At 45.5% G+C, this 18,638-nt stretch overlaps 1 protein-coding gene across 6 annotated transcripts in view; it reads right to left on the bottom strand.

Annotated features, from left to right (window-relative positions):
- Positions 1-4,172: 4,172 nt before the first annotated feature.
- KCNB1 (potassium voltage-gated channel subfamily B member 1) overlaps positions 4,173-18,638 on the bottom strand; it is an 85,729-nt gene continuing 71,263 nt past the window's right edge. For 2 of the 6 annotated variants that reach the window (XM_074317266.1, XM_074317265.1), the window contains one exon: positions 4,173-14,840. In XM_074317266.1, coding sequence (XP_074173367.1) covers positions 12,831-14,840 — 2,010 coding nt within the window. In that variant the 3' untranslated portion in view covers positions 4,173-12,830. The remainder of the gene's footprint in view (positions 14,841-18,638) is intronic. The other 4 variants (XR_012491059.1, XR_012491057.1, XR_012491056.1 and 1 more) reach the window with 4 other exon arrangements.

Below are 18,638 nucleotides of genomic sequence, written 5' to 3'. Positions count from 1 at the left end.
GGTGAATGATTATTGTAGTTTTATAGTAAGTCTTGAAGTCGGGTAGTGTCCGTTCTCCAACTTTGTTCTTCTTCAATGTAGTGTTGTCTATTCAGCACCTTGTACTTCTCCATATTAACTTTAGAATCAGTTTGTTGCTATTACAAAATAACTTGCTGGGATTTTGATTGGAATTGCATGGAATCCATATGTCATGCGGGGTCTCTGGTCCCGCTCCCCCCATAAGAACGCAGGAAATGGCTCGGCCAAAAAGGAACACCCACGGAGCCATAGGTAGGGGAGTCATACCACTATGGTCTCACTGGAGGCTGGATTCACATGACGTGTGACCTGCTGTCCGCTTTTCTGCCAACCGACCGACTCTCCTCAACTCAACTCCCCAGCTCAGCCGTGGCAGTTATACTAGTGGCGAACGGTTCAATGGTTACAGCTGACGACCAACTAGCCACAGCTGACGGCCATCGACTACCCGAGCCAGCACCCCTCCACGTGAGGCCGAGAGCCTGGAAACTGCTCTCTGGGGCTCTGTCCCCACACCCATAATTCACATAGTTCACTCTTTTTCATTACTTTTTCTTTGCTCTCTGACTGGATGATTTCCAATGACTTGTCTTTGAGTTCAGAGACTCTTTCTCTGGATTGTTCAAGTCTCCTGTTTAAGCTCTTTATTGTATTTTTCATTTCATTCATTGTCTCTTTGTCAAATGTCTCAGTTTGTTTGTGTATCATTTCCCTGATTTCGTTGATTTGTCTTTCTGTGTTTTCTTATAGCTTACTGAGCTTCTGTAAAACAATTATTTTGAATTATTTATCAGGAAATTGTAGACCTCAATTTCTTTGGGGTCAGTTACATGAAAATTATTGTGTTCCTTTGGTGGTATCATATTTTCTTGATTTTCGTTTTGTTTTGTTTTGTTTTTGTTATTCCTTGAAGTCTTGCATTGCTGTCTTCACATTTGAAGAAGCAGTCACCTCCTCCAGTCTTTGTGACTTCCTTTGGAAAAAAAATACCTTTCCCTGCCAGCCCTGCTAGGGATTCAGAGACTTTCTCAGACCTTTTCTATAGAAACATTTGCTCCACATTTCTTGTTCTCTCTTAATGAAGGCGGGGGGGGGGGGGGGGCGGGGGGGGCGGGGGCACAGTTTCTTAAGATTAAGGTTCTTAAGATTCTTTGCCTTCTCTCAATCTTGCAAAGCCAGGCTGGGTGCCGATAGCCTCCTACTTGCTTTCCCTAGGGCGGTGCTGAATCCTCGTTTCTGTGCTTTCTTCCAATCCTGTACAGTTGGGCCTGCTTTCTGTGTGTGCTCACTAGCCATTTGCAAAGGCTTATACTCACTACCCATAGTGTGTGTGTGTGTGTGTGTGTGTGTGTGTGTGTGTGTGTGTGTGGTGCATGTAGCATTGGGCCTTGTTTTTTTGATCCACTCTGACAATCTCTGCCTTTTAATTGGTGTGTTTAGACCATTGACATTGAAAGTGATTATCAAATAGTTGGATTAATATCTAGTGTATTTGTTACTTTTTCTATTTGTTGCCTTTGTTCTTTGCTCCTATTTTTATTTTCCATTCTTCTTCTGCCTTTTGTGGGTTTTTAAAATTAGTTTCAGGTGTACAAAACAACATAATGATTAGACATTTTCACACATCACAATGCCTTTTGTGGTTTTAATTGAACATTTTATATGAATCCATTTTCTCTCCTTTCTTAGCATATTAATTATACTTTTTTAAAAAACTTTTTTTAGTGGTTGCTCTAGAGTTTGCAGTATACATTTACAACTAATACAGTCCACTTTCAAATAACACTATATCACTTCACTGGTAGTGTGAGCATCTAATAATAATAATATAAGAATCCCAATTTTCCCCTTCTGTCCTTTGTGTCATTTCTGTAATTCATTTCACTTATATATAAGCATACATGTATATGTTTATATACGTATTGTATATATAAAATATATACATGAGCATACACAATTGAACACATTGTTAATATTATTTTGGACAAACTGTTATTGCTAGATCAATTAAGAATAAGAAAAAGAAAAGTTTTTATTTTACCTTCACTTATTCCTTCTTTGATGGTTTTTCTTTTTTATGTAGATTCGAGTTTCTGACCTATATCATTTTCCTTCTCTCTAAGGAACGTCTTTTAACATTTCTTGCAAGGCAGTGTACTGGCAACAACTTCCTTAAATTTTTGTTTGTCTGAGAAAGTTGTTATTGCTCTTCCACTTTTGAAGGATAATTTTTCAGGGTACAGAATTCTAGGTTGGTGTTTTATTTCTCTCAACACTAAATATTTCATTTCACTGTCTTCTTGCTTGCATGGTTTCTGAGAAGAAGTTGGATGTCATTCTTATCTTTGTTCCTCTACAGGTGACATTCCCCCCTGCCATGCCCCCCAACCCCGGCTTCTTTCAGGATTTTTTTCTCATCTTTGATTTTTATGTAGTTTGAAAATGACATGCCTACGTGTAGTTTTTTTAGATATTTATCCTACTTAGTATTCTCTAGGCTTCCTGGATCTGTGGTTTGGTGTCTGACATTAATTTGCTGAAATTCTCAGTCATTATTGTAGCAAATATTTCTTTTGTTCCTTTCTCTCTTTCTTCTGTGTGTTGCATTCCCATTATGCATATATTGCACCTTTTTGTAGTTGTCCTGCAGTCCTTGAATAGTCTGTTCTTTTTTTTTTTTTTTTCCAGTCCTTGTTCTCTTTGCTTTTCAGTTTTTGAATTCATGTTCTACTGGAGGGAGGAATTTATATGCTATTGGAAGGAGGGAGCCATGTAGTTAGCCTGGAAAGGATGTTCCAGTTAGAAGGGCCAGCCCAAGCAAAGGCCCTGGAGTGGTAGTATTCTTGGTGTATTGGAAAATTGACTAATGGCCAATGTGTCTGAAGGGGAGTGAGGGAGGGAAAGAATAGTAAGACAGGAGGTTAGAGAGGGTAGAGGGGCCTGGGAGAGGAGCTGGAAAGGGGTGATATTAAGTGAGTCCATGGTGGGCATGTTTGAGGAACAGTGAGGAAGCCAGTGAAAGTGGAGCAGAGCACCCTTAGAGGAGAGCAGGGGGAAGTGAAATCAAAGAGGCAGGCAGGGGCCCCGAGATGTATGGCCTTATAGACCATGCCAAGGACTTTAGATTTTATTCAAATGTGATGGGAAGACTTTGGAAGGCTTTGAAAGCAAAGTGATATGATTAGAATGACAGGATCCCTCTGGCCACTGTGTTGAGAAGAGCTTGAAAGGGATCAAGGGCAGAAATAGGGAGCCAGGTCTGGAGGCTGCTGCAATCATTAGACAATAGAGAGTGATGGCATGGCCCAGAGCTGTGGCAGTGGAGAGGGGAGCAGTGCAGCTTCCAGATCTATTTTGAAGGCAGAGCCCACAGGAACTGCTGACAGGTCATTCATTTCAGCACTGTTTGTTATAGCAAAAGTTTGGAAGCAACCCGAACACTCAGCTGTAGGAGACTAGCAATTACTTTGTACAATAGGGCATGACATAGGCTCACAAAAGAACGAGGAAGCTCTTTGTGTATTAATACAGAATGATTTTCAAGATATACATTATGAAATGAAAAAAGCAAAGTGCAGAGCACTTTTTGTGAGGGGTAAAATTACACAAAGTGAAACAAACACACAGACACATACACAGTCCTCGGCTATTCTGTTCTGTTTCAATTTTTGTTCTCTTTGCTTTTCAGTTTCCCAATTTATGTTCTATTGGAGGGAGGAATGTATGTCCTATTGGAGGGAGGTAAACAAAAAAACAAAGTCAATAAATAAAATATACTGTGTCAGAGGTGGTAGGTGTCATGGAGAACTACAAAGCAGAGGAGAGGATGGATTGTGAGAGTTGAGTGTGTGGCCCCTGTAGGCATTGTGAGACATTTTTTTATGAGAGAGAGAGGGAGAGAGAGATAGTAAGGCCAAGAACACCCAGGTATCAGTGACATGAAAGCCAAATGACCAGAACTGGGGCGTTGGTCCATGAGTACTGCATAGGGTTACCACTGCTTGCATATTGGGATGACAAGCCAGTTACATTTTCATACCGTGTCTCCTTCAACCTGCGCTGCCCCTCCAGGTCCCCAGATTCAGCCTCCCATACAGATTTTCACACTCCTGCCTCACGGTGCCCAGAAAAGAAAACAAACTCCACTCTGCTTGTTTTCTCCGTACCTTTTTATTGAACTCTGCAGACTTCATTAAGGGACCATTTGCTTAGAAATTCTTAAACATTTGGACGCATTTTACAAGACAGGACAGCAGCTGGAGGTCACAATTTCATCTCATCACATGCATAAAAAGACACTGGGTTTTTGTTGTTTGGTTTCTGTGTGTGTGTGTGTGTGTGTGTGTGTGTGTGTGTGTGTAATGCTCATTTTTTGCCTTTACAGGAAGGACTAGAGACGTCAACTGATTAGAGATGAACAGAACCCAAGAACATGACCCCAAGAAAAGAGCGCTAAGGACATTGGTCATTTATGGCTAATGTGATTGGCTTGGCCACCATCATGGGCGGGGCGATCAGAATGGCTTTGCTGGCGGAAAAGCCTCCACTTCACACTACAGTTCCTGGGAGAGACAGATGGTCTTAGCTAAAGGGATCGGGCGCATGCTACCATGGGGGCACTGGGGCTCAGAAAATAGGAAGACATTGGCTCTAAAAGCTGGAGGACAGGCTGGCCCTCTTTTCCAGCTGGACTCCCATGGCTCAGGGAATGCGATCCAGTTTCCAGATGTCAGCTCGCACATTCCTGCCCCCAGCCAGTCCCAAACCAGGGAAAACACCTACTTTGGACCCTTGGCTTTGCTCATTGGAGAACCACTTTGTGGTCTCCCCATGGGCTATGTGTGAGCTAAACTAGAATGTGAGGCTGAAAATGCAGAGTAGGAGAGTAGGAAGGAGGCTGGAGTTACCCCAGGGGCCCCTGAAAGTGTAGCTCTGAGAAGCCCGTGGCCCCTCGGGCAGACAAATGTCAAATTTGGACATGATGCTGGTCCCCGATTGAGTGAAAGAACAGATGGCGGTGGGGCTGTTATGGGCTTCAGTGGGAGGGGCCTCCCATTTCTCATTTCTACCCAATTAGCAATACCTCAAGCCAGGTAAGAACTAATAAACTCCTCTAATCACTCACACATTCACTCATCATTCACTCACTCAGAAGTGAATCATTTTACACATTCACTCATTCAAAAAAGAAAAGAAAACACACACAGGTTGGGTGACCACTGTGTGCCAAGGGCATACATCGGGGGATAACCCTGAGTTCCTGGTGCAGGAAATGGTGTACCTAGCCCTTGACCTTGGATGAAAGCCAGGCTAGGTCTGGAAAGCAAAGTGCCAGCTGCCAGCCCAGCAGCTGCCGATCTTCCCCTTCCCCACCCACCAGGCATACCGAGCTCAGAGATCAAGCCCATCTAATAGAGAACCCAAAGCTCTAGTGAAGATCAGAGGCCGTGAACCAAGCCATGGAGAAGTCCAAATCTCTTGGGCATCTTCCCTTGTGCTTTCCTCCTTGTTTTCCAAACCTGAATTAGCTCAAGGAGGCAGGAAGGAAGGGGCGATCCACGCATGACCCTCAAGAGTATCCCAATGGGACAGAATTGGGAGTTTTCTTCATTTTCCAGGATTGTCATGTCATTGCAGCCACTAACTTGAGCTATTCCTGCAGGACAGCCTCGTGGGGATCTTGGAAACTGGGAGCTGCTCAGTCTGTCCATTCAAACCTATCATCCTGCCTCACCTCATGACAAAACAACCTGAGACTTATGTGGACTTGCGGTCACCCTGAGGATGAAACCCCACCTTTTCCAAACCCACCATACACAATTAAGGGGGACTCTAAACCCTCTTTTTGTCCAATGTTCTAGTTAAAGAACGCACTAGCTAGACCCACTTGGGAAGGGGCTACAGATGTGGGAGATGGTATTTTGCCTGGAGACAGCCGAAGACTTGTTTCTGCTGTAAAACCGGATTACAGCTGCCTCTCTCTTTTGGTCCTTCTGGACTTACTTCATCTGGTGGGGACTTTCAAAGGATTTGAATGGGATTTCCTGTTTTATTTGCCAGGGAGGAAAAAAAAAAAAGCCCTTTGGGAATGGTGCCATTTGCTATTGCCTGGGCAGTTTGTTCATTTGGCAGCTGGCTAATGGGTAAAAGATAATTGTGTCTCTTGTACAGAAAGCCTTAGGCCTACGAGGACACACGGTCTGGACAGAAGGGCTGAAGCACCATGAGACAGCCAGCCAGAGAAGGGATTGCTTCTTGACTGGCCTGCGGGAAGGTAGCATGAGTGTCAATCCCACCCGATGTAGTTTCTGTGAGGGCACTGGGGATGGGTCGGATGGGTGATTGACAGGGTCATTGAAACTGTTCAAGATAGGGAGCAAGGAGGGAACAGGGTATGCTCTGCCACCTTCCCAACCTGGCATCTTCTCTGGAAGCTCCAGATACTAGCATTTGAGTTCCTGCTAACTGCGCTCCCTGCCTTTGCCTCAGTGGCTTGAGTCTGTGCCCAGATGTTCAACACACACACGCACACACACCAGAAAACAGAGGGAGGGAGAATTTCCCTGATTGTTCAGTCCAGTTGCCATGCAATGCTAGGTTCCCTCTGCAACATTCACAGCTTCTAAAGAAACACCTGTGGCGTCAAGGTGCTCATTACCCAACATGGCATCAAGTCCCATGGTTAGGTAGCCCCACCTGTTAGAAGTGCTTCCTTGATTTGACCTGCAATTGACCGCCCTGTTCCTCTCATGCAAGAGGAACTATCAGAGACGTGCATGCAGCCATCCTGCAGGCAGGTGGTTTCTTCTCCAGGTGAACCGCCCCACTTTACCCCATCCTAGCCAGGCTTTAGAGCTTTTCAGGATCTTTGCAGAGAGGAATGGAGTTAGGATTAGAGGCGAAGATAAGAGGCCAAGTGATTTACTGAGCCCCTCCCAAACCCATTTATTCAAGCTGACGTTTTGGGGAGTTCAGTTGAAATTCCAGGTTAAGACAATATCAGGGACAGTGAATGGAAACCCAAACTATACACCCTCTTTCTAGCTTAAAATAGTTGCAGGCAAAGGTGTTTGTTTATTTGGGCATTACACCTAGCAAACTACAGGGGAAAACAAGTTTATTGTTGTTCTTGTGCAGAAGTTTTAAAAAATGTTGTCTGTTTTGTTTGGCTCTGGTTCAAACCAGGTTACCAGGAATTTGGGGTGGGGGTGGGGGTGGAGGGTAGGCTGTGAGCTCTGATTAGGCTTTTAGTCCAGAATAATAGATTTGTAGTTGAGTTTGGTTTCCTCTTGAGGTGGTTCCAGTGGGGATGGCTCACTGCCATCTGGGGGTCCTGATTTGGCTCAGATCTCTGATCTCGGAGGAGGCGGGAGCCCTGAAACTGACAGTGAGGCAGGTGGGATATGAAAACCTAAATGAATGCAAGTTGGAGATTATCTGAGCTTTCTTCCTCTTCCTGCATGAGTCGATGGATGGAGAACTACTTTCTGCTGAAGATCCTGCTTCGTGAGATGTCCTCTGCCCATCCAAGGCTGGAAACCGCTTGGTGGAATTCATGATCAGGACAGTCCAGAAACTCCCTGAGGTCTGGATAGGTGGAAGCTGCCCTTGTCATACATCTGTGACTCCATGGAGCCAGCAGCTGGAAAGGGAAAGGGAGATGAAATGGCAGATTTGGGGGACATGTCTTCTCAGGGTTTGGCTGTCTGGCCACTGTTTTTTTGGTGAGGCTGCTGGAAATGGATTGAAATGAGGAGCTGATAAATAGGTGGTGAGATCTGAAGCGCAGTATATTCTCAGAGATTCACAAGAACCAGAAAATGTTCTGTCCTTCAGACCCAATGGATGTCACAGGGAGCAGGTGCTGGACATGGCAACAGGCCAGCCAGGAGGGGCTCGGGTGTGTTCTGGATCTCAGAAATGCTCGTGGGAAGTTGGCTTGCATGAGATTTTTGGTTCTGAAATCTTGGAAGATGAAAAAACTCAGTCCCCTCAGGTCCCCAAAGGCCTATGGGGGATAAGCTAAACCAGTCCACATCCCATCCTGATTTTGAGAGTTGTCTGTAGCCCTCCTTTCCCTGCTCTTAGTCCTGCACCCGAGCCCTGGATTCTTAAGAACAATAAGGAGGAGAAACACACAGACAGAATGAAGAAAGTAACAGTGTCAACAGACCCTAGGCCTAGTGTCAGGAAACGTCTGCAGGAGGAAGTCAGGCCCTAAAGTCTTTCCCCACCCACAGAAAATCAGAATCAAAGGGAAGAAGAGAAACAGCAACCCCAGGGGCAATGGGAGTAAACAAAAAAGACCGGAAAATATCAGCTATGATAACTACCAACAACAAACCTCCTAAGATGTTACTCAATATTACAAAAGCAGAACTTACACTCAATGGCTCTATTATAAATTTGATATATATATATATATATATATATATATATATATATATATATATAAAATCTGAACAGAAAAATAAACTACTCTGAGATGCATGGACAGCCTATGATGTAGTCATGCATCAGATTCTTCTAGCGCCAGAAAAATGGCAACAGAAAATGCAGAGGTAACTCTTATTTCTGGGTGTAGCCCGGGCTGGGTTGGATCACCCAGGCTGAGTGAAAGCATTTGGATGTTGTCATATAAGCAGTGAGAGGTGAGGAAACTTCCGCTCAGGGCTGGAAGCTCTCCACTGTCCTGCTGGCGGCTCAGGCAGACCCCTTCTTCCTCCTGCCAACTGCGCAGCCACAGAAAAAGTCCTTTCCCAAAGAATCTTAGAGGCGTTTCACCATGCTCTCATTTGATTCAAAGTTGCTTGATTGGAGGCTGAAGCCTGGGATTAGTTGGCAGAGAAATAAGGAAAGGAGAGAGATAGAAACCTGGCTTTAGTGACCCTTGTCCATGGTGAATTTTAAATTTCTCCTTGTCCATAGACTAGACACTCCAGCCATGACTTGGAGCAAGACAGAAATATACAATACTTACAAACATCAACAATACATAATAGTTTTACAGAAGAGAATACTGTTTTGTTTTTTTCTCCTTAGAAACGTGAGTCTTATTAAGAGAAAGGGCAGAAACGAGGCTACAGTTACTAAGACACGGTGGAGAGATTGGGAATGAGTTAGAAAAAGTTTGTATCACCAGCAATTCTCAGGGGCAAGTCGGGTGGGTTGAAAGGAAATGGCCTCCTTGGGATTTTGCTGTTTCCCCATCTTCTTCTTCCTTCTCAATCCCCAATGCTTTTAGAGAAAGGGGTTTCACGGGAACAAATATTCTCTCCACCTGTTTCTTTCCCCATTAAGTGTGCTTAAGATAAAATTCCTAAAGAAGGCACTGAGAAATCCACTGCACCAAAGTCCAGTTGTTTTTCTTTACCCAAAGATAAAAAGGTGAAGAAATGGACTCCTTCAGAGTTTGCCCACCTCTGTCTGCTGGTCACAGACTCTCCCCTGTGTGATTGGGACACATATCTACCTGGTCCCTAGCCCTTTCTGATAATGGTGGAAGTTGGAACTCAAGTTCTGCTGGGTTCTTGACAAGTTCCACTGAGTTTGCCAAAGGGACCAGGTATCCATCCACCTCCAGCCGCTAGTCTCGTTTCTTTGAGTTGACTTTTTTTTTTCTTCCCATGTTCATTGGTTCAGGAATGGCTGGGACATAGACAACCAAGTCAAAGCAGTAGCTGCCTCCATACCATTACTTTCCTCTCCTCCATCGAGACACATCGATCATGGTTCGCTTCTCAGTGGAGACTCTTAGGTAGATTTCCCAGTGCATATACACAGTTACAGGTAGGGAGTACACATATTAAAGATCTCGGTATGTTCCTGTTTGGCAGGAGGGGGCCTAGGTAAACTTACAGCACTCTATTTTGAATCGGGCACAGGGTAAAAGCTATATTCCCACAATACATACACAAGTAAAAGAAAAGAAATACCCAAAACAAAACGCAATACTTTCTAAGCATAGTGTATGCTGAGTTTCAGTTATTCTGTTTCTATAAGAACTCTATTAAGCCTGAAAAGGTAGGTTCTTAATACTTCTGAATTCGTCCTTCAAAAGTAACTCAATAAAATGCTACTTTAAGGTCAGACAAAATACACAAGGAAGGAAGGGCTAAGTCCTGTGTGACCACACAAGGCAGAAAGGGCCTTTGGTTACAAGGAGAGTTGCACCAATTGGTTATTAGTTTAAAAAAAAAGAAAAAAAGAAAAAAATCATTTTCAATCTATACACTTCTCGTCTGCTTCAACCAACAAATGAAATGCCTTGATTTGAAGAAGGGGTGGTAAGTTCCTTCTCACTATATATGGCTATATTTCAACATGTTCACTTTGCTGATATGTAAAATAGACTATATTATTATTAATATTATTAATTTTTACAGATAGCATCAGCTCTAAAAATATCTGAATCAGAAATCACAACTATTTACTTTTATCAAAAAGCATTTGTTTGTTTTCCCTGAATTTTCACATTTGTGCTGATGGCGGACATAAATGGTGACGAAAACAAAGAAGAGACACGTGAAATGGCCCCGGGAGGACTGTCCCTTGGCCATTCCTCCATAAGCCCCCAGCCCACACTGTGTGCTCGGCAAAGCCCCCTGGGAGTGCTGCTGTCTCCTCTCTCTGGTGTGTCACTAGCCCAGGATGACCTCACACTTTCTCTGTCCCTTAAGTCCCTTGGCATTTGCTATCAGAGTACTCTGAAGATACCTCGGAAGAGTCAAGATACTTGGGCATGCATTTTCTTTGTTAATGCAGCAAGGAACGGGACTGTCCCCTCTTGGAGGGATCCACAGTCCTTGGAGACGCTGAGAAGCAGTGTGACCTGGGTGCATATTCAGCAGAGAACACGCATGTTTAAGGGTGGTGGAATGACCGCATGTCATCATACCTGTGACAGGTGGCGCAACCTCATGTCACTGTAAGGAGGGCAGGCAGAATGACTCTGTGATATTGGCGTACTGACAGGTGGATTGTGCCATTGTACCAACAGGCAGACCAATAACATATTGTATGAAGGACAGCTGAACGACAGCATGTTTTGTTCCATCGGGAAGACACATCCCTGTTACAGTTGAGGACTGACAGATCTACACTATTATACTTGGGACATCGTCCATCAAAATCATATTAAGAGAACAACATCAGTCCATTGTACTAAAAACAGGCAGATCAATAACATGGCATCACGCTAACCAGTGGCTCAACCCAAAGTTACTGGACTGAGGACTAGCCAGCACCACCGTGCTGTCGGACTGCAGTCCAAGCAAACCAATGCCAGTTCATCAAACTAGGACAGGAAGACCAACACCAAGAAATACACCGGAACTGCTCACAATGCACACAAATACTTATTGCTTTTGTCTGTACTGGCTGCATTGATGGCTGCAGAAAGGAGAGCTGAGCTTTTAATACAGACAGTGACACTGAAAACACACCAACAGCTGGTTGACAAGAAAGAACAGAGGAAAACACCCCAAGTCCAACTGTCTATTGTATTCTTCTGAGATGTGCATGTTTCCTGTACACATGACTTTCTGAGTAGCCCCACTCCAGGGCCAAGTACCCCTCCTTGCAAGTGGGGAAAGAGGAAGCTCCAGAGGGGCAGGGAAGGTGCCCACAGACTGACATAGCAGACCGCAATACCAGCACAATGTCACCCACTGTGGCCAGACACAGGCACGTAGCATCAACCCACCTGTAGTCCCAAAAAGTGGCCCGCGGGAAATAGTGCTTGTTTTAAAGTGCAAGATGTTGACACTGTCCCTGGTAGAACCTATTTTTGAAAGACATAAAGTGTTTTTTATTTTAACTTGAATACCACAGGAAACAAACCCACATTGCTATTATAGTAGATGCTTTCCCTGCCGCAGCAGGAAGTATTCAAAAGTCTGAACTGGGCATTTCAATTGAGGATTTTTTCTTTCTTTCATTTTGCAGGTAAAAAATAAAAAATAAAAATAAAAAAAATCAGATTTTATTCTGTTCTTCAGTAACATACAGTCTTTTTGAATAAACTATTTCTTTTGCATATTTGACACTTGCATATCTTTTGAGTCTACACTAGTGACGTACAGAAAACATTTTCCTTCTATAGCAACCCTCAAGCAATACTCAGAGTTCAGACTGTTGGCTGAGTGCCTGCCTTCTGAACCCTTCCCAGATTGCCAGAGGGCAATTAGAATTGAGTACAAGTGGTGCAACTCACCCTGATGATATCTCAAAATAAAATCTCAGGTGTTACGAAATACTGAAGTTAATGAAGACGTTTGAGTGAGGGTTTTGCGCTGGGATCATGGCTTGTGGTGCAGACATAAGCCTTCCCTGTGGCCTTCAAACAGGGGGATCCATCCAGGAGGTGATGGAGAGGAGTTCCTAGAGGTGGCCAGGCAACACCCAAAACCAAATTGGTCAACCCCCTCTTTCAATACCAGCCACTCGTTCCAGCATCCTTCTCCAGTGGAAGCCAGAGGGATGGAGGTGTTGCTCCCAGAGGCTGTGATGGAGAGCCACGAGAGAAGAATGGGGAGTAGGTGGCCTTGGTTATGTCCAGAATGTGGTAGTGGCGGCTGCGAGTTCTGCTCGTGTCATCTCCCCAAGAGGGCAGTGGAGTTGTTACAACCAGGCGCCATATCCCATGGCTTGGCCAGCTTCCTTCTGATGGACCTGTCGTGACTCTCAGAGTCTGAGAGAGTTTCCTCTGGAGTCTGTCTCTTCTTTCTGGGGCTTTGCAGAGCCTTTCTGTTTCAGAGTTCATGCAGAAAAGCTCTGTGGCAGGTAAGCTGAGCAGTGCTCCCCGCAGTTCAGATGCTGGGATCCCGGGTGCTTCCAGGGGCTCCGCCCCCTGGCAACACGTGGACATCGGGGGAGATGTGGTTCTCAAGTTTGCACTTTTCCTGACCACTGGGGGCTTTTCCAGTCAATGGTTCTGTAGAATAAATACAGTTCTGCCTTAAAAACTTAGGGGAGGTGGGTAAGGGCGAACTTTCCAAGTGGTTCTTCTCCGATCTCGTCCCGACACTGAACTTGGGACTGGTCCTGCCCTGGAGGCTCCTGGGAGGGCTGGAGTCCACACTGTACAGCACCTGCCCTTCGTCATCTGTGTCGGCGTCAATGTACTGGTGGACACCCGCTTCGAAGTTGAATGCTATTGCTGTGTGTTTCTCAGGTGACCGGGGGGGTGTCCTAGCACTTGCTGTGGTGTAGATGGAGGACTCCGTACTCATCACAGGCCTGTCCAAGAGTGTGGCACATTCTAGTCCAGCGACGGCAGCTGCCGCACCCCCCCGGTTCCTGAGAGAGTCGTGGTACATCCCCAGAACGGGGACAAATGGACTGGGATCACCATCCATGAAGTTGACTTTCAGTGCTCGAAGCTTCAAGGGGTTGTTGGTTTTCATGGAACTCTTAGGGCTCTCGATAAAGAAAGCAGAGTGCTGGCTGGCATCAGCGGTGGGGTTGGCCTCTACAATCCTACCACCACTGGCGCCCAGAGCTCCCCGCCAGACCGTCTCAGGGGCCATGCTGCCCCCAGTCTTGCTGGGGAGTGAGGCCAAAGGGCTGTGGGAGAATCTGGTGGCCTCAGGGAAGTCTGTGGCACAGCTAATGAAGCTATCGATGCTCGACATGCTGCGCATATCGATGACCCCTTCTGTGCGAGTGGGCAGAGGGGCTATGGGGCTGGGGATACTCTCCATTTCAAGTTCTTCCTTTGGTTTGCTCTGTGTTGCTAACTCCTTGGTATTAAGGATGGGCTGAGATTGGGTCTTGGCCATCTTATTGTACATGTCTTCCAACTGCTGGACGTTCAGGTGCTGAGGACTAGAAGACGATCTGGCCTTCTCAGGTGATCCCTGCTCCTTGGTTTCAAAGGACTTACTTGAGCTGGTTTCAGAGAGTGTCCTCTTTGTCCATTTCCACTTGTTGGGAGACAAGTGATTATCTTGTACTTTGTCCTTCTTCCCCATGTTCTCTCCATTTTTCTCAACTTCAATGTCCATCATCTCGATGCTGCGGGCAAAAGCATCCTTCATGTTCATGGATACAATGCTGCCATTCCTCTTGGCTCTCTCCAGAGCCTCTCTCCGCTTGATTGCTTTCTCCTGCCTCTTCTGCTCCTTGTAGAACTCAGAGAAGTTATTGACAATGATGGGGATGGGAAGCGCAATCACCAGGACCCCCGCGATGCAGCAGAGTCCCCCCACAATTTTCCCCAGGAGAGTCTTGGGGTAGATGTCTCCATACCCGACAGTTGTCATGGTGATAGTAGCCCACCAGAAAGAGGCTGGGATGCTTTTGAACTTGGTGTCCTCCTCATCCTTCTCTGCAAAGAAGACAAGGCTGGAGAAGATCATGATGCCCATGGCAAGGAAGAGAATGAGCAAACCCAGCTCGTTGTAGCTCCTCCGCAGGGTGAAGCCCAGGGACTGGAGGCCGGTCGAGTGGCGGGCGAGCTTCAGGATGCGGAGAATCCTCATGATGCGGAAGATCTGGACCACGCGACGGACATTCTGGAACTGCAGCACGCTCTTGTTGGACTCGGTGAGGAAGATGGTGACATAGTACGGCAGGATGGCCAGCAAGTCAATGGCGTTGAGTGGGCCCTTGAAGAACTTCCACTTCTTGGGCGAAGACAGGAACCGTAGCAGGTACTCCATGGTGAACCAGGCAATGCACACGGCCTCCACGTGGGCCAGCTGGGGGTTGTCTGTGGCCTGGCCAAACTCATCAAGGCTCTGCAGCTCAGGCAGCGTGTTGAGTGACAGGGCAATGGTGGACAGGACGATGAACATGATGGAAATTATGGCAAGGATCTGCGAGAAGAGAGTTGGAGAAAAAGAGGGATTTAGTTATCAACCATGAACGGCGTGATCACGCTAATACCTGGGTCTGCAGGAAGCTCCTCAATGTTCAGGAGCATTTCACATTTCACTAGTCACTGAATGATTGGACAGCTGAGCTAAAAAAATAATTTATTCAAATCCATTTATTGTGCAGATGTGGAAACTGGTTCAGAACATTGAAATGATCTAGCCCAGGGGCTGGAAAACTTTTTCTATGAAGGGTCAGATAGCAAATATTTTAGGCTTGGAAGCCCATGAATTATTTGTTGCAGCTACGCAACTCTGCAGCTGTAGTGTGGCAGCAGCCCTAGATCATATATAAATGGATGGGTGTAAATGTGTTTCAATAAAACTTTATTGACAAAAAGAGGCAGTGGATGAATTTGACTTGCTGAACAGTTTGCTGACCAGTGGTTCATAACTATTATGGGGTGGGGTACTGCTTTCATGACATGATGCTAATGATAATAAAAATAATCACCCTTTACTAGGTGTTCATTCTATGCTAGGCATTGTGCTTATAAGCACTTTCCATACAATACCTTAGTTCATTCTTAACAAAACCCCCAGTAAGTATTGCATCTCCAATGAACAGATGAAGAAACTTCAGCTTCCAAAGCTAGTTAGGTGGCAAAGACGGGATTTTAACTTAAGGCCATGTTAGAAATCAGACGAAAGCTATGGGCCCTTTTGCTAGACACACAAAATTTTGCAGGTGATTCCCAGGCAGGCGCAGATATCCAGGATCCATGTTATTAACTTACGATTGGGACTATGGACTTTTTGAGGCTCAGGACCACAGTTTAATTAATTACCTTTGTGTCCCCTGGATCAAGAAGATGGTTTGGGCCAGAGAAAGGGCTTACTGGATGTTGGAAATTAACGTTGAAATTAATGGAAACTAGCCCAGCCTGCAGTTTATACAGAAATGCAAGCAGATGTACCAAGTTGCTCTGAGGGTCTTTTTTCAAAAATACAAATCCAATCACATCACTCTCCTGCTTAATACATTTCTAGGACTTTTCAGGACAAAATTTAAACCCTTACACTTGTCTATCAGCCCTCCTGCCCCCATGTGTCCTCTTCTCGGAGACCTGCCCTCTCCTTCTGCTGCTCCTGCTGAAGGGCTGGGCTGGTCACCAGGCTTGTACCATTTGATCCTGGCTGCTGCTGACTGGCCCAGAGATAGGCAGAAAATCCAGGCTGGGCTCAGCCAACCCACTGTTGACACTCTGAGCTCAGGGATCCAGGGAGGTGAACGGATTGTGGGATGGTGAGACTCCAAGTTAAACGGTCAAGTACAATCTAGGCTTCAGCTGGCTTCGTGATCAGCCCAAGATTCAAGCAAGTGTCTCTCAAGTTGTAGGGGACAGAGAAGCAATTTAAAAAGATCAGAGAAAGCCAAACCTTTGAGAAAAGCCCAAGAATAAAGGGAAGGGGCAGAGAGACGGAGGAGTGAGGACATAGGAGAGTCAAGAAAGGGTGTAGAGGGCAGCAGTTAAGAGCTTGGGCTCTTGTATCAAGCTATTTTGGGTTCAAGTCCCAGCTCTGCTACTTCCTTACCTTCAGCCAGTTATTTAACCTCTTTATGCCTCAGTCTCCTCATCTGCAAAATGGGATGATAACAGTATCTACTTCAGAGAGTTGCTGTGAATATGAAATGCATTAAGACATGCAAAGCACTTAGGACAGTTTCCAGCAGCACTTAGTGAGTGTCTGATGAATGCCAGTTATCACCCTGGGGGAGTGTCTCAGCCCACACCACCCGTCAGCCCAGACCACCCCACCTCCAAGTGGCCCAGCTAGTCTTTGCTTCCTGTTCTTGTTCTGGAACAGTCTGCTGTATCCTGTACATAAACGCTGCTTAGGTGAGTGTGAGAAGCTTCTGTCCCCTGCAGTGAATCCCCAATCAGGACACATGGTTGTCAAGTCTCTCTGCATTTGACTGTCCCCTCTCTGGCTTCTCCTGCCACAGGTTCCCAAACTTCAAGTTTCTGTAGCCACACATGACTATTGGTCAATTCTGCATGTCTGTGCCTCTTCCTTTCCACCCGGTGAACTCTAATCCATCTTTTAAAACCCAACCACGTGCTCCATCCTGTCCCCTCTGAAGTCCTCCCTACTTTCCCCAGGCAGGGCTGGACACTCCATCCTTTGAGCTCCTTTGTCATTTTGCCATGCCTTGGGCTGCTTATCACACACGTCCCGTTACAGGGTGTGTGTGTCCGTTGCTGCCCAGTATCTGAGAGCTCTAAGCAGGACAGGGACGAGTTCTGAGGCTTATCTCTGCAAGCTCAGCACCTCGCCACGCTCCCAAACTGTTCGTTGGCTGCTGCGCAAGTTTGCAGAGCTATGAGTGGAAGGGTCAGGACCTGCATTCAGTTTTTAATTTGGCAACTATTTATTGATCTCATATATGTGACGCACTGAGGACACCACAGCCAGCAAGAGAGCTCTGGGGTGTTTCTAGGCCAGCTCAGAATACGAAAGGGAGCATTACGGGATGTAGTGTTTCCCCAGCCTCAGTTCTACCAACGTCTTGATTTTTTTTTTTTTTCTCTAGTCATGTCCGACATGTCCCATGTCTTAAACAAAGCTCTTGAGTTTTACTTTCTTGATTTACACTCATTGAGCAAGACAAATTCTGTAATCACTATAAAATGAAGTATCTGATATGTACAAAAGTAGATCTACCTTATATATATACTGTATTTACAAACCATAATCGAACACCTGTGAAGCTGCCACCCACGTTAAGAAACAGAGCACGTAACAATAACACTGACACTTCCTGTGCGTGTTTCTCCACCCCAGCGATCATCAGATTTCTTTCCCATCCCTTTGCTTTTCGGTATAGTGTTTAATACCAATATATACACGCCTAGACAAATTATTGTTTCATTTTGCTTGGTTTTGACATCGTATTGTATGTGTTCTGCTACCTAGTCTACTCTTCCTTGAACAGTAAAACAAAAATAAAACAAAATAAACAAACCCCACTCACTTTCTTTATTTAATTTTATGCTCATTTTAGGCTAAAATAAACTGCTGTTTCTGCATGATAGAGATATATGTATTAAATATTCATTAAAATAAATATGTGATCATTGGAATAAAACATTTTGGCAGCGCACTTTGGGAATTCCTACATTGAGGTTAGGAGCTGGATTTCAGCTCTGCCATTTATTGGCTGGGTGGCCTTGGGCATTGAAAGCTTCCTGGCCTCAGTTTCCTTATTTGTAAAATGTGGATGTAACAGTGGCTCTTAACTGGGGATGATTTTGACCCCCAGGGGATATTTGGCAAATTCTACAGAAATGTTTGGGTTGCGCAACTTGGGAAGGGATGTTACTGGCTGCTAGTTGGTGGAAGCCCCGGATGCTGTTACATGTCCTACAATGCACAAGATGGCCCCACAATGAAGAATTATCCAGCCCCAAATGTCAACAGTACCAAGGTTGAGAAACCCTGGGATATACTGATAGTCAAAACCCCACGTAAGTTGTAGGAAACCCCACGTAAGTTGTAGGGATGGAGTGGGGGGGAAGCAGATTGTGCATATGTAGCTACTACTAGCACAGGACCAGCTAAGTAGGCACAGAATGGGTCTGACGTTACGGGGCAGCCAGCCAGGGCCTTGGGCTGAGCCCCAAGGTTGCTGCTGCAGCCTCTGACTCCTGCTAGGAGGGAGCCCGCAGGAAAAGGAGCAGATCCCTGGGGGGTCTGCTCCTTTAAGAGCTGGGAGGTCATGTTTCCCCCAGAGGCTGG

The sequence above is a fragment of the Rhinolophus sinicus genome, linkage group LG13 (assembly GCF_036562045.2).
Source record: "Rhinolophus sinicus isolate RSC01 linkage group LG13, ASM3656204v1, whole genome shotgun sequence".
NCBI lineage: Eukaryota > Metazoa > Chordata > Mammalia > Chiroptera > Rhinolophidae > Rhinolophus > Rhinolophus sinicus.
This window is presented reverse-complemented; position numbering and strand designations above follow the sequence as displayed.